At 43.1% G+C, this 22961-nt stretch overlaps 1 protein-coding gene and 1 long non-coding RNA gene across 4 annotated transcripts in view; one reads left to right on the top strand and one right to left on the bottom strand.

The window, feature by feature from the left end:
* The window catches only part of LOC138642411 (uncharacterized), a 114861-nt gene that overhangs the window by 4650 nt on the left and 87250 nt on the right, over positions 1 to 22961 (bottom strand). For all 3 annotated transcript variants that reach the window (XM_069730549.1, XM_069730548.1, XM_069730550.1), the window contains 3 exons: positions 20377 to 20484; positions 3513 to 3567; positions 3236 to 3418 (listed from right to left, as the gene is read on the bottom strand). In XM_069730549.1, the coding sequence (XP_069586650.1) occupies positions 3236 to 3418; positions 3513 to 3567; positions 20377 to 20484 (346 nt within the window). The remainder of the gene's footprint in view (positions 1 to 3235; positions 3419 to 3512; positions 3568 to 20376; positions 20485 to 22961) is intronic.
* LOC138641360 (uncharacterized) lies at positions 15088 to 17575 on the top strand. The gene is made up of 2 exons (XR_011313789.1): positions 15088 to 15270; positions 16136 to 17575. It is a non-coding gene; the product is annotated as an uncharacterized lncRNA (long non-coding RNA).

Here is a 22961-nt window from a genome sequence, read left to right as displayed (position 1 = left end):
TTTTGCATTGATGAGTTCCCCAGTGCTTTCTTTCTTTCTCAGGATGTATCAAACTGTAGATTTTGCCATTCCTAATATTGTAGCAATTTCTCGGATGGGTTTTTTCTGTTTTCGCAGCTTAAGGATGGCTTGTTTCACCTGCATGGAGAGCTCCTTTGACCTCATGTTTACTTCACAGCAAAACCTTCCAAATGCAAGCACCACACCTCAAATCAACTCCAGGCCTTTTATCTGCTTAATTGAGAATGAAATAACGAAGGGATTGCCCACACGTGTCCATGAAATAGCCTTGGAGTTAATTGTCCAATTACTTTTGGTCCCTTTAAAAACAGGATGGCACATGTTAAGGAGCTGATACTCCTAAACCCTTCATCCAATTTTAATGTGGATACCCTCAAATGAAAGCTGAACGTCTGAACTTCAACTGCATCTGAATTGTTTTGTTTAAAATTCATTGTGGTAATGTCTATAACCAAAATTAGAAAAATGTTGTCTCTGTCCAAATATATATGGACCTAACTGTATGAACGGTGCAGAGCACTGTATGGGGCACATCTATGAGGATATATGAACGGTGCAGAGCACTGTATGGGGCACATTATGAGGATATATGAACGGTGCAGAGCACTGTATGGGGCACATCTATGAGGATATATGAACGGTGCAGAGCACTGTATGGGGCACAGCTATGAGGTTATATGAACGGTGCAGAGCACTGTATGGGGCACAGCTATGAGGATATATGAACGGTGCAGAGCACTGTATGGGGCACAGCTATGAGGATATATGAACGGTGCAGAGCACTGTATGGGGCACAGCTATGAGGATATATGAACGGTGCAGAGCACTGTATGGGGCACAGCTATGAGGATATATGAACGGTGCAGAGCACTGTATGGGGCACAGCTATGAGGATATATGAACGGTGCAGAGCACTGTATGGGGCACAGCTATGAGGATATATGAACGGTGCAGAGCACTGTATGGGGCACATCTATGAGGATATATGAACGGTGCAGAGCACTGTATGGGGCACAGCTATGAGGATATATGAACGGTGCAGAGCACTGTATGGGGCACAGCTATGAGGATATATGAACGGTGCAGAGCACTGTATGGGGCACATCTATGAGGATATATGAACGGTGCAGAGCACTGTATGGGGCACAGCTATGAGGATATATGAACGGTGCAGAGCACTGTATGGGGCACAGCTATGAGGATATATGAACGGTGCAGAGCACTGTATGGGGCACAGCTATGAGGATATATGAACGGTGCAGAGCACTGTATGGGGCACAGCTATGAGGATATATGAACGGTGCAGAGCACTGTATGGGGCACAGCTATGAGGATATATGAACGGTGCAGAGCACTGTATGGGGCACAGCTATGAGGATATATGAACGGTGCAGAGCACTGTATGGGGCACAGCTATGAGGATATATGAACGGTGCAGAGCACTGTATGGGGCACAGCTATGAGGATATATGAACGGTGCAGAGCACTGTATGGGGCACAGCTATGAGGATATATGAACGGTGCAGAGCACTGTATGGGGCACAGCTATGAGGATATATGAACGGTGCAGAGCACTGTATGGGGCACAGCTATGAGGATATATGAACGGTGCAGAGCACTGTATGGGGCACAGCTATGAGGATATATGAACGGTGCAGAGCACTGTATGGGGCACATTATGAGGATATATGAACGGTGCAGAGCACTGCATGGGGCACAGCTATGAGGATATATGAACAGTGCAGAGCACTGTATGGGGCAGAGCACTATATGGGGCACAGCTATGGGGAAATACGAACGGTGCAGAGCACTATATGGCACAGCTATGGGGAAATAATGATCTATTTTTATTTTTGAAATTCACCGGTAAATGCTGCATTTCCACCCTAGGCTTATACTCGAGTCAATAAGTTTTCCCAGTTTTTTGTGGCCAAATTAGGGGGGTCGGCTTATACTCGGGTCGGCTTATACTCGAGTATATACGGTATGTTTGTGCTTCACCTGGTTCTTTTTAGTAATAATGGCATCATATAAAGATATTTAAAGAAAAGCATGAATTAATTTTCAAATTATTAATCAAGCACCTTCCTTTTGCAAGTGATCTCTAGGAGATTTATAACACTGAAACGTTGCCGACTCTTTGCAGTAATCATTCCCCAAGTATTCACTTAAAGGGAATCTGTCACCCCTGGGATGTGTGACCTATTAATATGGGCATACAGGTGATAGAAATGTTACACTAGTCCTACCTGTATGCCTCACATTAGCGGTCTTGTTATTGAGTTATACTAATGATTTCTTCCAGGCTCCTGGGCGTGCAATGCCTGGAAGAAATCTCTGCCTCCGGACTTCATTTGCGTACCACCCCCCTCCCATCCCCGTGACATGTAATAGAGGCTCTGTACTCCTGCACCTGTAATAGAGTGATTATACAGTACCTATTCCCCCCTTCTAGGGGCATTGCTTTCAGCGTTCTGTTCGGATGCCGGGTAGTCACTTCTGCTTCCATTGCAGTGACTTCCGGCATGCGTGGGATAAGGTGCACTCCCCACCATGTATACATGGGTGACAGGGGCATCCGAAACTGTGTGGTTCCTAGCTATGCAGGGAGGATGGAAGTGAGGAGAGAACCTTATTGGCGCACACGCCGGCGCCTGCACAGAAGAACACTGAAGCCAATGCTTTTTCACAAGACAAGTTCCCTTTAAAGGAAAGGCAACTTTTAATACAATATGAAATAAACGAGGTGTATGAAGAAATTGGGGCCTAGACCTTCAGTACCAAAGTAGGTATGTGCACATTAAGTATTTACTACAGACATTTCTGCCACTTGACAGGAAAGAACACTGCACATAAAAAGTGCATTTTTGCATTGTTTTGTATGCTTTTTATGCATTTTTTTTCCATTCATTAGAAAGGGTAAAAATCACTGCAAAACTACTGAATTGACATGCTGCAGATATGAAAATGCTTCAAATCTACAAGGGAAAAAAGCAACATGTGCATGAGATTTCAGAAATCTCATTCACTTTGCTGGATCAGTGAAGTGTTCCATTTTTTTCATGTCACAACAATGTGGAAAAAATGCAACATGTGAACATAACCCAAGATGTCAAAAAGTAGAATAATACAAAGCTATGCTTGGTCCATCCAATATTATAAAGGTAATAGGGAAAACAAGAAATTAGAAAATGAACTGTTAAAGTTTAGATACCTTGGAAAGCAGGGTTTGTATCAGTAATTCTTTTCAATACATCACTGACTTCTGATGCATCCATATCCTTTATGCTTTGAAAAAATGATTCAGTGGCTACAGATGAGTTCAGTAAAAAGGATGGAATTTGTGCAGGTGTAAAACTTTCCTTGTGCAAATTTATCGATGACAAACGTGCCTTGTCTAAGGGGGACAAGAAAAAAAGGTTGTCAGTAGCCTAAAAGTGAGAAAACAGGAGGAGGATCAAAAACAGATGATTTTGTTTTTTTATTAATACCTGAAGGATTTTTGTTTCTTTTTGGATCGCTATTGCTTGGTAATGTGGAAGAAGTCTAAAAGACAACAAAATAATAGTAAAGTAAGAGAGAAAGTTCTATCAGAACATCTTTGATAATGCAAGCATTTTAACATCTTATTTTTTGTCTCCATTTACCAGATATGCCATGGTGTGTACTTTAAACAAAGGCTGTGACCTTGCCTTTGATGCAGGCTCACATGCCAAGCCTGCATCTTTCCTTGCACATGATGACGGATTTAATCAGCCATCATGTACCTTTAACAGTTGTGGATGGAGCGGTCCTCCGACAGCGGCTGTTAAATCCCACTCTCAATCTCTGACAGTGGCATTTAACACGTGCCAGCAGAGTGCGTGTCATTCCACGCTCCCATTGGCACCCTCGTGACATTTTGACATGATCGTCAGGGGTCTGCTGAAGACCCCCATGCCTGTCAATGCAATACTCCTGTGAAAGCCAGCCCAGTTTTAACATATTGCAAACACTGTAATAAAAAAAAAAACAATTGTGGAATTGCACTTTTTTTGCTTATTCAACGTAATTGGATTTTTTTTCCTGCTTTTCAGTGCCTCACATGTAAAAATGAATGACGTCATTCAAAAGTACAACTCGTCCAGCAAGAAACAGCGGTCCTATCATGATGAGTATTGTATACAGACTTTCAACTACAGTCAGCAAGGCGTGGTTAGAAGATCAGAGGCTGGACGTCCAGATGAAAAAAAAACCAACCACACTAGTACAGCTTCATTAAAGCTGCAGGGCTAAAGGCCACTTTTCAAAGCATTTGTAAGTTCCATGAAACACCTGATCAGATTAAGGAAATCCTTCTGCATACTGCTTTATTAGCAGTTGGTAAGTCAGGGTACTTGACAGATTCCTTTTAAGTTGGAGGCTAGAGCAATTTTGTTTTGCTAAATATACTCTGACACCGTTAGTCGATTATAATGCCGATTTTCATACAAATTCATAATATTCATGAGCATAATTTTACTGCTTACACCTTCTAAAAAATGCTGCTGTTTAACATAATGTCAAACCAAGCAATATTTTTTCTGAAAGCTATAACTGAGTAATCAGATTTTCATTTTTAAAGTATGAATTACAGTATACAAAAAGTAGGCTTACTAAGGCTCTATTCTTAAAGGGAATCTGATTTCAACAAACTGTATATTAATCAGGAAATTGAATGATGATAATGTGTAGCTAAGCTGTACAATTAGTTGTTGTGCTATAATTACACGACAAAAATGTGCTCACTTGTGTGAAAAAAACAGTACCGAGTCAGTGGGGCATAACAGCATTCTGGCCAAGTCACCAAGTCATCCTTGTAAACCCGCCCATACTTATTTGATTGAATGCTCCACAGTATGGTGAAGTCAAAATTTCTGAAATCCCACACAAGCAATTTGCGGATGTCAGGCATGACTAATCTCAACAAATTCTTATACATTAATCTGAAATGGAAGTTCTTTAGGTTTTTATAAGACCGCATTCAGATTTAATATTGGGCGATTTTCATCAGTGTGCTGGATCAGATCTTCACTTTTTCTTGGACAGTGTGTCCAATTTTATCATCAGTGATTTTTGCAGAAAAAAAAAAAAAAAGAAGAGTTTCTCCTACCCATTACAATATTAGAAACAGGCAGCACACAGACTGCATACTGACAGCATGACTTTCAGGGACCCATACACTTACACTATATAGGTGATTTTAATCCATGACTCAGACCAAAAATGGACAAATCTAGAAGATTATTTTTTAAGGGGTTGTGGCCGTAGGCTAGCCATGATGACAAGAAGAGCTTTATTTTATAACCTCCACAACTTTAGGTGTCACATTAAGAACTTCTGACTAGTAGTTGCCTTTCTGAAATGTTCTAGAGACACAGGATAGTCAAATCCGATCACCTCTCTCCATAAACTGGAATCTTGACAATCCTAGGTGTATAGAATGGTATTTCTGCCCACCAAGCTGACCCATGACCTACTCCGATTCACAATTTTTTTGTGCCTGACCATTATCTCATACACAGCTCCCGAGAGCCACATCCAGACTCTCAGGTGTCTTGCAGTTGTTGAGTGCAGATACACCAATTAGTTCCTGGGCCACCTCACGGATGACTTGGACTCCACATCAAGCATATGGAGAGGTGAAATCTACTGCATAAAAGAGGCACCTGCACCATATGAATTCAAAATGGAGCAGAAAGTACAATCTGAACTCCGGATATTCTGGGAACTAATGCAAGCCTTGCTTACTAAGCACGACTTAGACTTGATTATACTACGCATAGCAATCTTCTAACATCAAACCCTAGAATCCAAAAAAGGGTGCGATTGATCTAGCATCTAGCACAGCAGAAAAAGAAGTCATAACTTAATACACTTTCTGCAAAGAAAGTAGTAAAGGATGTGAAGCTGCTACCACAAGATCTCAAATGTAAAACCTCACACTAATGGTAGATGACCAGAACAACCGTGGTGACATTTTTCTGAAATATATACCGAAACATCAAGTCTGAAAACCTACTACAAATAGTTAGTCATTCAGTTTCAGTTTCCTAAAATCACCAATTGCGCTCTCTGAATGTCTCCCTCCAGACCACCACCATAAACACAACAAATCAAGGGATATGACCGCGAGCAGGTGAACCAGGCTTTTCCATATGTGGAACTAGTGTGCGAGGGGCTGAAGAGAGCGCCTGTGGACTGGGTGCTGAGGACCGGGTCCCCTGGAGACGGGGGAACGCTGGTGGTGGGAACGGAGCTGTGGCGCGGCGGCCAACTTGAGATCTCCCTGGCACGTGGAGCAGACATCGGATTTGTAGGAGGGAGATACACAGACGCAGGCCGGAGATCCTGAAACATCTGGGGAAGATAGCTGGCTGACTGGCCTAGCTGCAGCAGAGGTACAGGGGCTTACAGACTAAGGAAAGTGAACTTCCCCATTTCCCTCCCTCATTGTTCGGAGTGATTTCCTGGTGCAAACTAGAGAAACTGGCCAGTGTGATATAATCCTATGCACTTGCAGGCTGCAGAACGCTGCTGTCATCTAGTGCTCTTTTTGAGAATTATGCCTGTTGCACATAATTATGCAGCAAAATGGAGTAGGGAAATTACTTTGTAACCTATTACTATTAATATCCGAACCACTAAAGCTATCTTGTCAATCCATACTGAATACCCAGACATAAGACTTACTCTCATATTGCATACATATTTTAGGGAAAGCATTATGAGTCCTAATAAGTCACAATCTGCAGCTGACGAGCTGAAGACATATGTCAGAGGGAATAACTAAACAACTCAGAAACCCTCACACAAATGGTCTCAAGGAGAGACATCAATGTCACAAGAACCAGATGATATGGATTCAGAACCCACTCTGAAACAGGTATCCGCACAACTGCTAACTGCCATTCATAGCAGCACAGCCTCCCTGACTGGGAAGATTGAAGAGGTTAAAACTGACGTGGGGCTACTCCGCAATGACATGTCTAATCTGGGAGAGAAAGTCTAACAGGTGGCGGACAGAATCTCGAGTCTGGAGGACAAAATGGCGCCCTTACCAGAACGTATCCGAGTGATGGAACAAAAAATGGAAATGTGCACACAATAATATGAGGATTTAGAGAACAGACTGAGGCGAAACAATATCCGCATAATTGGATTGCCTGAAAGGGCAGAAGGAAATAATCCCAGTGACTTTGTGGAAAAATGGATGCGTGATCTATTTCCTGGAGCCACCTTCTCTGCTGCATATGCGGTGGAGAGGCCACACCGTGTACCTGGGAAACCGAATCCTCCAGGAACTTCTCCAAGATCCCTATTTGCCAGATTCCTTAACTGTGGAAAGACAGACTATATTCTACAACTGGCACAAAATGCCCAAGTGATTAAACATGAAAATGCCACTGTAATGTTGTTCCCGGACTGTTCAGCTGATTTGCAGAAACGAAGAGCTTCATTCATAACAATTAAGAGACGCCTGAAAAGTTTCAATGTGATTTATTCAATGGCGTACTCAGCCAGGCTACGGGTAGTGGATGGTGAGAAGGTGATTTTCTTTCAGAATCCGACAGAAGCGGAGGAGTGCATTTCCAAGAAGGAGAGGAGTCAGAGGCAGTAATGATAATGCATGTTAATATGAAAGGTTTATTGTATGAACACTGAATTTTATATTTCAGATGGCGTTTATTGATTTGATTCCTGCAATCTACTGTTTAAAATTATTTGTTGATATTCATGTTTATGACTGTGCTGGGTTATTGTAATGGCTAATTGAAATATTTCTAATACAGTTTATACCCACACACTGATTAAAATGTTAATATACTGGTTGACTAAAAGATATCTCACCCCCCTGAATATATTATCCAGAAGGATTGGCAGTAGTTTTGGAAAGATGGGGTTCATGATCTAGGTATATACCTCCCCAAATTTGTACTTTTCGGAAAGGCTTATGGAAATTATTAAGAATCCGAAATGGGATGGTGACTAGGTACCCATTTCTGCAGGTGCTAGCGTCTCGATTCCTGGCCCGAAAGCTCAGTTGCCCTTAGGGCTCAGCAAAAACTGGGTGGTCGGACCAATAATTTTGTAGATGCCTTTTGTGAAGAAATTATTTTAGGGGTATGCATTGAATGTATTGTAACTATTAGTGGTTCGGATAGATAGAAAAGAATATAAGAATTTCTACTTATGCCTATACTTAAGTTTTGGGAAGTTTATAGCCATCCCCAGTTGTATTTCTATGGCCTTTATTGGTCATTGGTTCTAGACTTAATTGTAATTTCAGTTGATTATAGGCATTGCACGTATACTTTATCATCCAAGGGTAATCTGTATATGATGAATCTAAACACTCTAAAAGTGAATAGTATTGTTACAACTGCCGCTTCTACTTACCTCTCCAGGCGTCGCGCTGTCTCCTCCTCGCGCGCAGCCGGGTCCGCTGTGGGTTCTGCTGCGATGTCCGTTGCTTCACTTCCTCCTCGCCGCTCTCGTCAACTCGCTGTCCTCTCCTCCATTGCGGCAGCTGCCGCCTCAGTTCCCGAGCTTCCTGTGCTGCTGGCTCCTCGCTCCAGACGTCTCTCTGGTTCTCTGTTCCCTTCTTCTGCCACTAGGGGGCTTCAGCATGGTGCTTCTCTTCCTGCATTCTCTCGGTCAGTCTCTGCTCCATTCAGGTGCTTAAGGGCACGGGCGCGGACTCCTTGTTCTAAATAACCCTTTCTGCTTCTTCCCAGCAGTCCCTGCTTTCCAATCAGTTTTTGACATCAGGTATATCTGGCGTCTTCACTCTACCAGCGACGCCCGATTATTGTGTGCATTTCATGCGTGCTTCTGGCCCCGTATCAGAGTCTTCCTCGTTTCTCTGTCTTGCCTTTTGACTAGATTTCTCTTTTGTCCGTATTTCCTTGCTTACTCTTCTGAGCCGTCCCTCTTGGTTTCCAGCAGTTGCGGTATCTGCTCCTCACGATCCCTGTATAGGGGTTGGTCTCCCAGGTTCGCTCGCCCGTTGGAGCTTGAGTGCCGTGACCTAGAGGGTCCACACTCTGTCCAATTTCTTCCGTCCTCTCGGTCGCAATAAGTACCCTGTACCAAAATTTTATATGGAGTCTATATGGCGTCACTTAAATTCCTTTCATGGAACATCAGGAGGTTGGGAAATGCCAGCAAACGGAATATTGGTAGTCTCCCAAATATGTAAATCGCAGGTGCAGACGATATGACTTCAGGAAACCCACTTAAGCCCAGACACTATATGCAGAATGAATAAACCTTGGCTACAATGGCAAAAGAACGTCACACATACTTCCTATTCTAGAGGGGTATTCACCATCGTGCACAAATCACTGAGATGGTCGGTACAAGTGGTTAAAAAAGACCCAGAGGGTAGATTTATTTTTATGAAGACCAAAAAGAGAGAGAGAGCGGCACAGCCCTGAAAAATAGAGAAAACCGGTGGCAAACCAACGAGGTGTGTAGCAGTCTAAGAAATGAACCAGGAGGTGCAATCTGCAGAAAAATAGTCCATGACAATCCAGCAAAAAAAGAAGAAAGCAGATGCACTCACCAGATGCAGTTACAAAGCGTCCTTTATTTCAGTGCCAACCGGCACATAATTCACGGCACGGGGGAGAGGGAAGTGGACAGGGAGAGTGCGACATGTAAGAGGACGGCCGTCGTCTTACCTGTCGCACTCTCCCTGTCCACTTCCCTCTCCCCCGTGCCGTGAATTATGTGCCGGTTGGCACTGAAATAAAGGACGCTTTGTAACTGCATCTGGTGAGTGCATCTGCTTTCTTCCTTTTTTGCTAGATTTATTTTTATATACGCATTATACAGGCAGTGATTTTTGTATCACAGTATCCGGAAGCCAAAATGTTATGTATGGGAGACTGTAATATGGTTCTCAATGTACATTTGCATAGAATGAGCACTGCAAATTTTAGGCCTGGTAATCAGGACACCACTGCTTTACCTACTTTCATAACCGAGATGGCCTGGATTGAGAGATGGAGACAGCAGCATCCACTTAAAGAATTCTCCTGTTATACACCAGCCGCTTGATGCTGATCTAGAATAGATCATGTATTTGGGAACAGTGCTGTATTTTCAGATTTGAGTAAAATTGAATATTCCCCTAGAGCAGTGTCAGATCACGCTCCATTGGAAGTATGTCTTCATTTAGGGGGCCCTAACAGACCTAAGATTCTGTATACATCTGTTTTGGCTATCCCTTATAGGGGAACAAGATAGAATAACAGATCAACTGGAGGTATTTAGAGCAGATCATGATGATTTCCCTGATTGGAAGTGGGACATACTTCAGGCATATTTGAGGGGATGCGTTAGGTCCACAATTTCATACATCAAAATGGGGTCCTTTATTGGGGAACAGAAGCTTGCCGAGGAATGTAAATCGCTAGAAGCTGAGTATATTAATAACCCCTCCGATAACTCTTTACATAATTGGCTTGGGAAAGGGAGGGAATACCTGATTAATTTACAGGAAAAAGCACAGAGAACTTTAGATACCTGTATAGTTTCCAACTGAACCACACTGTAGAGGAAACTGATAAATATTTAAATCAAATAGAATTTCCCAAACTTTCTTGTGAAGACCTGGCGTTCTTGGATAGAGATATCACGTTGGAGGAAATTTGGGAAGCAGCTATGTCCTCTCTCTAAGGCCGGGGTCACACTAGACCGTAATACGGACGAGTGCAATGCGATAAAAAATCGCATAGCACTCGTCCCAATGTTAATCTATGGGGCAGCTCCCATCATCCGATATTTTCTCGGCCGTATTCAGGATCCGAGTGAAATCGCAGCATGCTGCGATTGTCAGCGTTTCTCGGCCGAGAATCGCCAATGAAAGTCTATGGGGGTGAGAAAAAATAGCACAGCACACGGACCATCAGTGTGACTTGCGAGAAATTCTCAGGCATTGGGCAGGTGACAGGAAAGGCTCAGCCATTATTTGCTCATTTTGCAAGTGTGTGAGAAAATCTCACCACACGGATGCCATACGGATGTCACACGGATCATTTGATGCGAGAAAATCGCATCCTCGCACTGCACACGGATCACTGTTTTGGTAACATTTGTGCGATTCTCGTCCGTCAAAAACGGACCGTTTATTTAGACGTTGTGTGTGTCCCCGGCCTAATAGGAAAACTCTGGGGCCTGATGGCATGCCCATAGAATTATACAAAAGATATATAGATCAGATAGACCCAGTTCTCCTGAAAACCCTTTCTAAAGAACTTGCAAGGCACTCGCTTATGGTACCGTTACACTAAACGATTTACCAACGATCACGACCAGCGATACAACCTGGCCGTGATCGTTGGTAAGTCGTTGTGTGGTCGCTGGGGAGCTGTCAGACAGCTCTCTCCAGCGACCAACGATCCGGGGAAAGACTTCGGCATCGTTGAAACTGTCTTCAACGTTGCCGAAGTCCCCGGGTAACCAGGGTAAACATCGGGTTACTAAGTGCAGGGCCGCGCTTAGTAACCCGATATTTACCCTGGTTACCATTGTAAAAGTAAAAAAAAAAAACACTACATACGTACATTCCGATGTCTGTCACGTCCCCCGCCGTCAGCTTCCCTGCACTGACTGTCAGCGCCGCCGGCCGTAAAGCAGAGCACAGTGGTGACATCACCGCTGTGCTCTGCTTTACGGCTGCCACTGACACAGTCAGTGCAGGGAAGGCCCTGCGCTTAGTAACCCGATGTTTACCCTGGTTACAAGTGAACACATCGCTGGATCGGCGTCACACACGCCGATCCAGCGATGACAGCGGGTGATCAGCGACCAAAAAGAGGTCCTGATCATTCCCCACGACCAACGATCTCCCAGCAGGGGCCTGATCGTTGGTCGCTGTCACACATAAGGAGATCGTTAGCGAGATCGTTGCTACGTCACAAAAAAGCGTGACGTTGCAACGATATCGTTAACGATATCGTTATGTGTGAAGGTACCTTTACTCAATCCTTTTATGATGCTACTGTGGTGGTAATTCCTAAGCCAGATAAACCAGTTGAGGAGTGTGGTTCTTATCGCCTCATATCATTACTTAACACGGATTACAAAATACTTACAAAACTTATAGCTAACAGATTGAAAACAGCAATATTAATCATCTACTATATAATTGTCTAAGGGTCACTTCCGTCTGTCCTTCTGTCTGTCTGTCACGGATATTCATTGGTTGCGGCCTCCGTCTGTCATGGAATCCAATTCGCTGATTGGTCGTGGCAAAACGCCCACGACCATTGCCACGACAATCAGCGACGGCCACAGTTCGGCGGCAATATAGCGGTTCTTTCCTCCCCGCAGTCAGTGCCCGCTCCATACTCCCCTCCAGTCAGCCCTCACACAGGGTTAATGCCAGCGTTACCGGCGCGCGGTGTAACGCACTCCGGTTACGCACCTATTAACCCCGTGTGACCAAATTTTTTCTATTAATGCTGCGTATGCAGCATCAAAAGTAAAAAGATCTAATGTTACAAATAATAAAAAAAAAACGTTATTCTCACCCTCCGACGTCGCGTCCTCTCCTCAGCAGTGGAAGCGGCAGGTTCCGGTGCTAAGGATGCTATGTGAGAAGGACCTGCCATGACGTCATGGTCATGTGACCACGACGTCATCACAGGTCCTGCGTTCATACCAACCCTGGGATTGGAAGCTGCCGCGTGCACCGCACACAGGCGACAGGACTACAAGGGGACCATCAGAAGGTAAGTATGTGTTTATTTTTTATTTTTTAACCCTTTACATACGTGGCTGGGCAATATACTATGTGGATGGGCAATATACTACGTGGCTGGGCAATATACTACGTGGCTGGCCAATATACTACGTGGACATGCATATTCTAGAATACCCGATGCGTTAGAATCCGGCCACCATCTAGTTATACATAAGGATCAATCCGGCTTCATGCCAGGAAGGTCCACCTTCTCTAAGTTACAAAACTTATAGCTAACAGATTGAAAACAGTAATATTAAGCATTATACATACATGCTCAGATCGCTCCTATGTAGTAGATTTACTACATTGCTATGAGCGGCGACCACAGGGTGGCGCTCACAGCAATCCGGCATTAACAAATAGGTCTTCAATAGAAGTCTGGTTGTCATGCCGACACATAGCTGACCTCCAATCACGTGACGGGGGTCAGCGATGCGCGCATTTCCAGCCCGATGGCCGGAACTGCTAGATAAGTGCCGCTGTCAGCGTTTGACAGCGGCATTTAACAAGATAATAGCGGCGGGTGGATCGCGATTCCACCCGCCGCTATTGCGGGCACATGTCAGCTGTACAAAACAGCTGACATGTCCCGGCTTTGATGCGGGCTCACTACCGGAGCCAGCATCAAAGTGGGGGTTCTACCTCGAATGTACTATCCCGTCCGAGGTCAGAAAGGGGTTAAGGTCCCCAAAGGATTTTTTAGGAAAATGCATGGCAAGATGGTGGCATTTATATGGGGTTCATCAAGGCCTAAATTAAGTGTTGGCTCAATGCAGAGACCCAAAAATCAGGATGGATACGCGGGACCTGACCTATTTTTGTATTACCTAGCTGGCCAACTACGTTAAAGTATTGGCTGGTTGGTGACAAGCTAACTAATGCAGAAGCTCATCTCATACACATTTTGGGTGGACATACACCATGGGCAATATTAGAGGGTTCCTACAGACCACCACACGGTTTATTATTTACACACAGCTTGGCGATACAGGTATGGCGAGAAAGTAAACGTATTATGAAATTCACTGATCAAGTAGGAGAAACTCAATGGGATAATCCTGAATTTCCACACCTCAAAAATCTACAAGACTCAATTTTCTGGAAGCAAATACAGAAGAATGCTTAATCAGATTTTTGAAAATTAAATTTTATCATCATTTGAACAAATTCATATAAAGTTTGGGATCCCCCATAGGGATTTTTATAGATATTTGCAAATGAGACATGCTATAGTGCACCAGTTTCCATTTCCTAGGATGCGAATATCCAGATATCCATTGATAGGAGTACTATCAACTCAAGGACCCATGGGCGTAATATCTTCCCTATATACCTTTCTACTAAACTCCAGAATTGCTTCTACTCAACTTGCTGTGGAGAGTAAATGGCGGCAATTAATTCCTTCTATCACTGATGATCAGTGGAATGATGCCTATGCACATACAGTGGTGTCGCCGGCTGCAAATAATAAGTTAATTCAAATATATATACTACATCAATCCTACCTGCCACCGAGTAGACTAAATAGATTGCAGACTGGCAACTGATGAATGTCATAGGTGTGGGGAATCGGGAGCAGATCTCTGGCACATTATTTGGAATTGTAGGATAATACGAAGATACTGGAGCGAAGTGATAACTACATTAGGACGGATACTTGGGATACCAATTGATAGTAGTCCAGAGGTATGTATCTTGGGAGTTGTGGATGAAGAACAGTGGGTGCATTATGACAATATTTCTCCGGGAAGTTCTATTTATGGCTAGGAAAGCAATAGCATTAAAGTGGATGGGGGGGGGGGGGACCTCCTACTATTAATCAATGGAAAAAAATTAGTGAATTATAGAATACCATATGAGAATATTTTATATAGAAATATAGGATGTCCCCAGAACAAGTTCCATAAGATATGGGAGAGATGGTGCGACTCACCCTTAACGCACCTATCTCCTAATGGGTTCCCTGAAAAAATGCACACAGGAAAATTGCACACAGGAAAATTACCCACAGGAAAATTCCCCACACGGAAAATTGCCAATTACAGCATCACAAAAGTTTCAGATCTATGATATTTGAGGTGCAAGGTGAGGATGTTCACATAACGTGATCAACTTGTGATTTACAGTTGACCTAGTGCAAAACTGCAAAAATGATGATCTGTGGTTTGCAGCAGTCTGTCATTATCAGCAATATAGATCTAGTCTTGTGATTTACAGCTGACCTAGTGCAAAACTGCAAAAATGATGATCTGTGGTTTGAAGCAGTCTGTCATTATCAGCAATAGATAGATCTAGTCTGCTCTCATCTCTCACTGATTCTGCCTTACTCCTCCCACCAGCCCAAAACAGCAGCACATGCAGAACCAGCAGCAGTGTGATCCAGAGGAGCCATCACTGCTATCAGTGCTCACAAAAGTATCACTGCTGCTGGCAGAGATAGTTGGTCCTGGAAGCCCAGAAGGCACAGCAGAAAGGTGAGATTCTGTCACTTGTACCACTTTGTGTTCTTGCTGAGAATGTATGATATGCTTTTGCAGTGGAGTCTGATGGGCCCCAGTGCGAAATTTGGCCCTTCCCTCCCACACACACGTTGGTCAGATGTATGGGCCCCTGTAGTGTTCTAAATTCTATAAAGACGTATGAATTGCCCCCTCCCCCTTCATTCTTCATTATGTAGTAATGTCCCCCATACTGGTATATATGCCCGTCATCCTGGTGAATATGTCTGCATCCTGGTATATATGTTCTAATGCTGGTATACATGGTCCCCATCCTAGTATGTATGGTCCACATGATCTCCATCCTGGTATTTATGCCCCCTTTCTGGTATATATGTCCCTATCCTGGTTTACATGGTCCCCAATCCTAGTGTGTGTGTCCCCGTTCTGACCCTAATGCATGATTAAAAACAATAACATTCTACTCACCTTTCCTCTGCTCCCACATCGCCCAGTGTCTTTTGTAGCCACCGCACAGCCCAGCAGCTGACATCGGAGTGTGCACCATTTCATGCACCGCTCCCTGTGGCTGCACCTCTGATGTCAGCTCACAGCTAACGTGCCGCCAGCATGTATCGCAGTGCAGGGACCCCACGGGTCTCTGCAACATGATGCATGTCATCTGGATCTGCATCTTCAGTGAAGACGCAGATCCAGCAGAAGCAGGCACCTGTACCCCCCTTGCCTGGTTGTGGACTTGATGCCTGCGACCACAGTCATTACACATCTGTGTTTTTTTGTATTGGTGAACCAATAGTCTTATCTATCCCCATATTTGTTAATTTATTTTCAATAAAAGTGTATTTTGAGTTCATCTAAAGTATTCTATTTCTTCTTGTAGTGCTAACAATGGAGTTTTCAAAAAGCCAGAGAAACAAAGTTATGATTTTCTTGGGGTTTGAATATCTTGCATTTCGTACTATCAACGCAGTGGTGACTTGGAGATGCCGACTGTACCACTCTTCAAAGTGCCATTCAATTTTCAAAACAAAAGATGGCAACGTAGTTCAAGAACCAACAGAACATTGTCATGACTCCTGCCCTCAAAAAGTAGAAGCAAACGTTGCCAGAAGCAAAATTAGAGAAGACATGAGAGCAGTAAGTGCTACTCCTCGCAACTTGATGGGAAAGGTGTTGTCTGTATTGAGTAATGATGTATTGGCCCATATGCCAAGACAATCATCTCTTGCGAGAAGCCTGGTCTATCATAGAACAGATGGTAATTTGCCTAACCCAAAAACTATACATTTTTGCATTCCTGAAAAGTATAGTCAACTGATACTTCATGATTCAGGAAAGGAAGATCGAAACAGAATTCTGGTTTTAGGAAATAGAGATCTTATACTTGAACTGAACAAAGATACAATCTATGGAGATGGCACCTTTGATAAAGTGCCCAATATGTTTTACCAACTGTACACTTAGCATGCCAAGGTGGGTAACTCATATCCGCCATGTTTGTACATTTTACTACAAAGAAAGGACATGAACACGTATAAGAGAATGTTTGAAATAATGAAGCCATTGATTCCAAATCTGGCACCTCAAAAGTTTTTAGTGGATTTTGAGAAGGCTTGTATGACTGCAGTAAGGATTGCCTTTCCACATGCTGATGTTAAATGGTGTTATTTTCACCTTTGTCAGAGTCATTAGAAAAATAAAAAATGTTGGTTTGAAAACAGAATATGAATCGAATATCAACATAAAAATTACACTGAAGTCTCTTGCTGCATTAGCCTTTGTGCCAATTGAAGATGTGAGATGTATTTTTGATAAGCTTGCTGCCACATTCCCAGATGAAGAATGCTATAATGAGGTGCTCACATACTTTTTTTTCTACATATATTGAGGGGGCAGCTGGTAGAGATCCTCAGTTTCCTATAAGAATATGGAATCATCATGATGCAGCCCTGGAACAGTCACCAAAAACTACTAACTGTTGTGAGGGATTTCACAATGCTCTTAATTCCATGTTCCACTGCAGTCATCCCAGCTTGTGGTTTCTCTTTGATGGATTGCAGAAGGACCTGGCTTGCCACAAATTAACACTAGCTAATGCACAGGCGCGTTGCCTTGAGATAAAAAAGAGGAAGTATGAGGCGCTGTATCATACGGTGGCAAAGTCTGTACAGGACTACCCCCAGGTTGAAGATAAACTAAAGTACTTAAGGAGAATAGTTAATTTGCAGTAAAATGGCTAATTTGCAGGTATGCAGTGATTGTTTACTAAACTGGAGTTATTATTGTTATTAGACCTCTTTAATAAACTGTTCCTGTTCAGGACTATCAGAAGGTGGCGAATTATTTCCAGGTGTACAATGACTGCTTAAAAAAAAAAAAAATCGAAGTTATTGTTATTAGACCTCCTTAATAAACTGTTCTTAATAAACTTGTCGGTAATTTTCTGTGTGGGCAATTTTTGCCGACATTCTTCTGTGCTGCAGAGCATCTCACCTATAACTATACTATTCTCCTGCCCGGCAGAGCATCTCACCTATAGGGTAGAGGCACACTAGGGTATGCGTTATCGGAGCGATTTTAATGCATGACAGTTGCGCGAGTGCTTTCCGCATCGTCATGCGATTTTGCTTTTTTTTCTCAGCTAACATCAGTGTGGTGTTTGTGTGCTATGCGTTTTTAACATGGTCTTTCTCATCTTAATATATACTTACCTTGTAATGTCTTCACATCCTGTTTCGTCCAGATGTGTCCGGATCTCAGAATTCCAAGCGGCGGAAATTCACCGACCTCCATATTGGGACACCCAAGTGATGGGTGACTCAATATGGAAACTGCTGGTGGTACCAGCCTCTTGCGCGGAACACCGTTGCACCACACACTGTATACGCTGTACGCACCACAGGCACACACAAACACAGACTGTATATGCCGTACGCACCACACACACACACTGTACGCAGCCTCTTGTGTGGTACCACCAGCGGAACACCGTCGTGAACACACCGCCGTCTGGATCAGCCGAATGATTCACTGACTGCCACCATCTTTGTACAGGAGGAACGCATGCGCAGTTTTAATGTGACCACTGCTATCTGTCTGCACAAAGATGCTGGTGGTCTGATTTACTACGCTTGCGTGAATTCCGTGCAGGTGCAGTGAATCATTAGGGTGATCCCAGAGGCAGATGCGCAACGCATCTACAGGCAGAGGAAGCCGGTCACATTAAAGGGGTTTTCCCACGAACGAAAGTTCATTTTAAAAATTGTCTGTGTCTGACCGTGTACGGAGCATAGTACATCTCCTTGGCAGGGGAGGAAGCAAAAGACAATACTGACATTACAGCAGGGGATCACAGAGGATTCATTTTGACAGGTAAAATAGTGGTGGAGAGTGAGAGAGAGCAGACAAGGGGGAGAGCACATGGGGTACACAGGTCAAAGAAGAGATGATGAGAGAAGACAGCAAATGGGGTAGAGAGAAAGCGCACAGGGGTGAGAGAGACAGAGCACAGGGGGGGAATACAGCTCAAACGGAACAGCACATGAGGGGAGAACACAGCACAGGAAGGAGAGAGACAGCAGACAAGAGGGATAGCACATGAAGTAGACAGGTCAAAGAAGAGAGCACAGACGGGAGAAGTCAGCATATGGGGAAAGAGAGAGTGGATAGGTGGGTGAGCACATGGGAAGAGAGATTCTCAATGCTGCGAAACCTGCCCCATCGGAACATTACCGCTCTCCCGATGCGATAGCATGTGGCCTCCATCTAGTGCTGTATAACGTTCGAAAAGAGAAGACAGACAGATAGGATAGATAGATTGAATAGAATAGACTGATAAATGCTGTAAAAGGTATATCAGGCTTACCAGTCTCCCACCCATTAAGCCTCATGCATATTCACTGCATTGACTGGCAAACAGCCAATCACAGAAGCGCACACTCTGTGAGAGCCTCTGTGATTGGCTGTTGCAGTCAGACTGCATTTCCTCGATATGAACTGTGTTTTTGCTTGGTTGCCACCCCTGAAAATGGCGCTAGTGTGGCTGTACCCATACCTGTATACTATCCCCCTGTCCTGCAGAGCATCTCACTTATAATTCTATATTATTCTCCTGTACTGCAGAGCATCTCACCTATAATTCTATATTATTCTCCTGATCTGCAGAGCATCTCACCTATAATTCTATATTATTCTCCTGCCCCGCAGAGCATCTCACCTATAATTCTATATTATTCTCCTGCCCTGCAGAGCATCTCACCTATAATTCTATATTATTCTCCTGCCCTGCAGAGCATCTCACCTGTAATTCTATATTAATCTCCTGATCTGCAGAGCATTTCACTTATAATTCTATATTATTCTCCTGCCCTGCAGAGCATCTCACCTATACCTGCATACTATCCCCCTGTCCTGCAGAGCATTTAGCCTATAGCTCTATGCTATTCTCTGTTCTGCAGAGCATCTCACTTATAACGCTCTACTGTTTTCCTGTGAGTATTCATGTCTGTGGGCACTTTTCACATATCATGTGAACACCTTGCACCTGAAATATCATGGATCTGAAACTTTGTGATGACGCAATTGGCAATTTTCCGTGTGGGGAATTTTCCATGTGGGCAATTTTCCTGTGGGCAATTTTGTTCTGAATTCTGATAAACAACCTGTTAATTTGAGTGTGCAATGCTTTGTAATGGAAATTGTCTCAATACGCCATGTTCAATTTTGTTTGTTTGCTTTTCTTTATTTGTTTACACTACTATTGAGAGTGTGATGTTACATCCATGTTATTGTGGAAGGTGACTGTATGGATCATTCTGACCTTACACTGAACTGTTATGTTTGTAACCTTATCCTGTGGAATCTTTCAATAAAAAAAAAAAGCTTAAAATAAAGAAATAATAGCACTGCACTTCAGGAAAAGCACCTGTGTGAACAAGGTCACAAATTCCATGAAAGTGTTTACCTTAAAATTGATGTATCATGTATCATTAAAACATTTATGAGCCAAAATATAAACAAATAAAATAAAATTGTGACATTGATGTAAAAGTTATACATAATTAATATTGGTTTAAGAAAAAAGTTTAAAATGTCTACGGATTATTTAGTGGATGAAAGTACCTGAGTTTTAGTCTGCTCTTCTCGATATTTCATTAGCGCATTAGTGCAGTTCTTAGTGATTTGTTGAACAAAAGACGCATCACCATCATTTTTTATTTCAAAGTTTCGCTGAAAAAATATAGAAGACAGAGAAAAATTAACAGATTTCCTTTGCATAAACATATTCACAAAAATAACAATTTTTTTCATTTCTGTTTTTCTCTCGGTGCATGAGAAAGAAATCACAGCATATACTAATTTAGTTCGATTTACGGACCAGAATGCTGCATGTAAATGGCTGTCAGCGCCTGCATTTTGCGGCTCTGGAAGAGCACACAGAGCTGCAGCGGGAGCCAGTCATGTTTGTGATTTGCAGTGGTGACTTGCCCGAATTTTCATACACTCATCTGCAGCCTCTCTAGGTTCTTTTCATACCTCTCTGAACGATCTTTCAGTGAATCAGTTGCTGGCTTTTCTACCTCTTCCCTTGTTAGCATGCCTCAGGGTTCAGTCCTAGTACCCCTCCTCTTTTCACAATACACCCCTTTTTGAACAAACCATCAGCAGATTTGGCTTTCACTGCCACATTATGGTGGTGACACACAATTATACACATCTTTTCATTACATCAGCCTTGCACTATCACAAAACAACAGTCTGTTCATTTAACATTTTTTCCTCTCTTTAAACTGAATCTTTGCAAAATTGAACTTGTGTTTCCTCCCTCTACTAATCAATTTAAACCTGAGATTTCGTCTTCCATGTGTGGTACTACCATAACTCCCAGGCTGCATGCCTGCAATATTGGAGTTATATTTGACTCAGATTTTTCTTATACTCCCCATATCCAATCACCAACTCACTCATGACACCTGCACCTCGAAAATATCTCCAGAATCTGATCTTTTCTCGCCTTCAAAACTACAAAGTCACTGACACCGCTCACACATCTCTGTCCACTCAACTGCATTCAAGTCTATCGGACGCGAATACAACTGGTGCCAGAGCCGCGCTGCCCGGACAGGTTCCCTGTGATAACTCAGGACTGTTAGTACAATAAACCTCATTTCAAGGCAGAAACATTACTGTGTCCAACAGTTATTAGATACAGTGGGGCAAAAAAGTATTTAGTCAGTCAGCAATAGTGCAAGTTCCACCACTTAAAAAGATGAGGCGTCTGTAATTTACATCATAGGTAGACCTCAACTATGGGAGACAAACTGAGAAAAAAAAATCCAGAAAATCACATTGTCTGTTTTTTTATCATTTTATTTGCATATTATGGTGGAAAATAAGTATTTGGTCAGAAACAAACAATCAAGATTTCTGGCTCTCACAGACCTGTAACTTCTTCTTTAAGAGTCTCCTTTTTCCTCCACTCATTACCTGTAGTAATGGCACCTGTTTAAACTTGTTATCAGTATAAAAAGACACCTGTGCACACCCTCAAACAGTCTGACTCCAAACTCCACTATGGTGAAGACCAAAGAGCTGTCAAATGACACCAGAAACAAAATTGTAGCCCTGCACCAGGCTGGGAAGACTGAATCTGCAATAGCCAACCAGCTTGGAGTGAAGAAATCAACAGTGGGAGCAATAATTAGAAAATGGAAGACATACAAGACCACTGATAATCTTCCTGGATCTGGGGCTCCACGCAAAATCCAACCCCGTGGGGTCAGAATGATCACAAGAACGGTGAGCAAAAATCCCAGAACCACGCGGGGGGACCTAGTGAATGAACTGCAGAGAGCTGGGACCAATGTAACAAGGCCTACCATAAGTAACACACTACGCCACCATGGACTCAGATCCTGCAGTGCCAGACGTGTCCCACTGCTTAAGCCAGTACATCTCCGGGCCCGTCTGAAGTTTGCTAGAGAGCATTTGGATGATCCAGAGGAGTTTTGGGAGAATGTCCTATGGTCTGATGAAACCAAACTGGAACTGTTTGGTAGAAACACAGCTTGTCATGTTTGGAGGAAAAAGAATACTGAGTTGCATCCATCAAACACCATACCTACTGTAAAGCATGGTGGTGGAAACATCATGCTTTGGGGCTGTTTCTCTGCAAAGGGGCCAGGACGACTGATCCAGGTACATGAAAGAATGAATGGGGCCATGTATCGTGAGATTTTGAGTGCAAACCTCCTTCCATCAGCAAGGGCATTGAAGATAAAACGTGGCTGGGTCTTTCAACATGACAATGATCCAAAGCACACCGCCAGGGCAACGGAGTGGCTTCGTAAGAAGCATTTCAAGGTCCTGGAATGGCCTAGCCAGTCTCCAGATCTCAACCCTATAGAAAACCTTTGGAGGGAGTTGAAAGTCCGTGTTGCCAAGCGAAAAGCCAAAAACATCACTGCTCTAGAGAAGATCTGCATGGAGTAATGGGCAAACATACCAACAACAGTGTGTGGCAACCTTGTGAAGACTTACAGAAAACGTTTGACCTCTGTCATTGCCAACAAAGGATATATTACAAAGTATTGAGATGAAATTTTGTTTCTGACCAAATACTTATTTTCCACCATAATATGCAAATAAAATGCTAAAAAAACAGACAATGTGATTTTCTGGATTTTTTTTTCTCAGTTTGTCTCCCA

This window comes from Ranitomeya imitator, chromosome 6 (assembly GCF_032444005.1).
Source record: "Ranitomeya imitator isolate aRanImi1 chromosome 6, aRanImi1.pri, whole genome shotgun sequence".
Lineage (NCBI taxonomy): Eukaryota > Metazoa > Chordata > Amphibia > Anura > Dendrobatidae > Ranitomeya > Ranitomeya imitator.
Note: the sequence above shows the minus strand (reverse complement) of the source record. Positions and strands in the feature narration are given on the sequence as shown.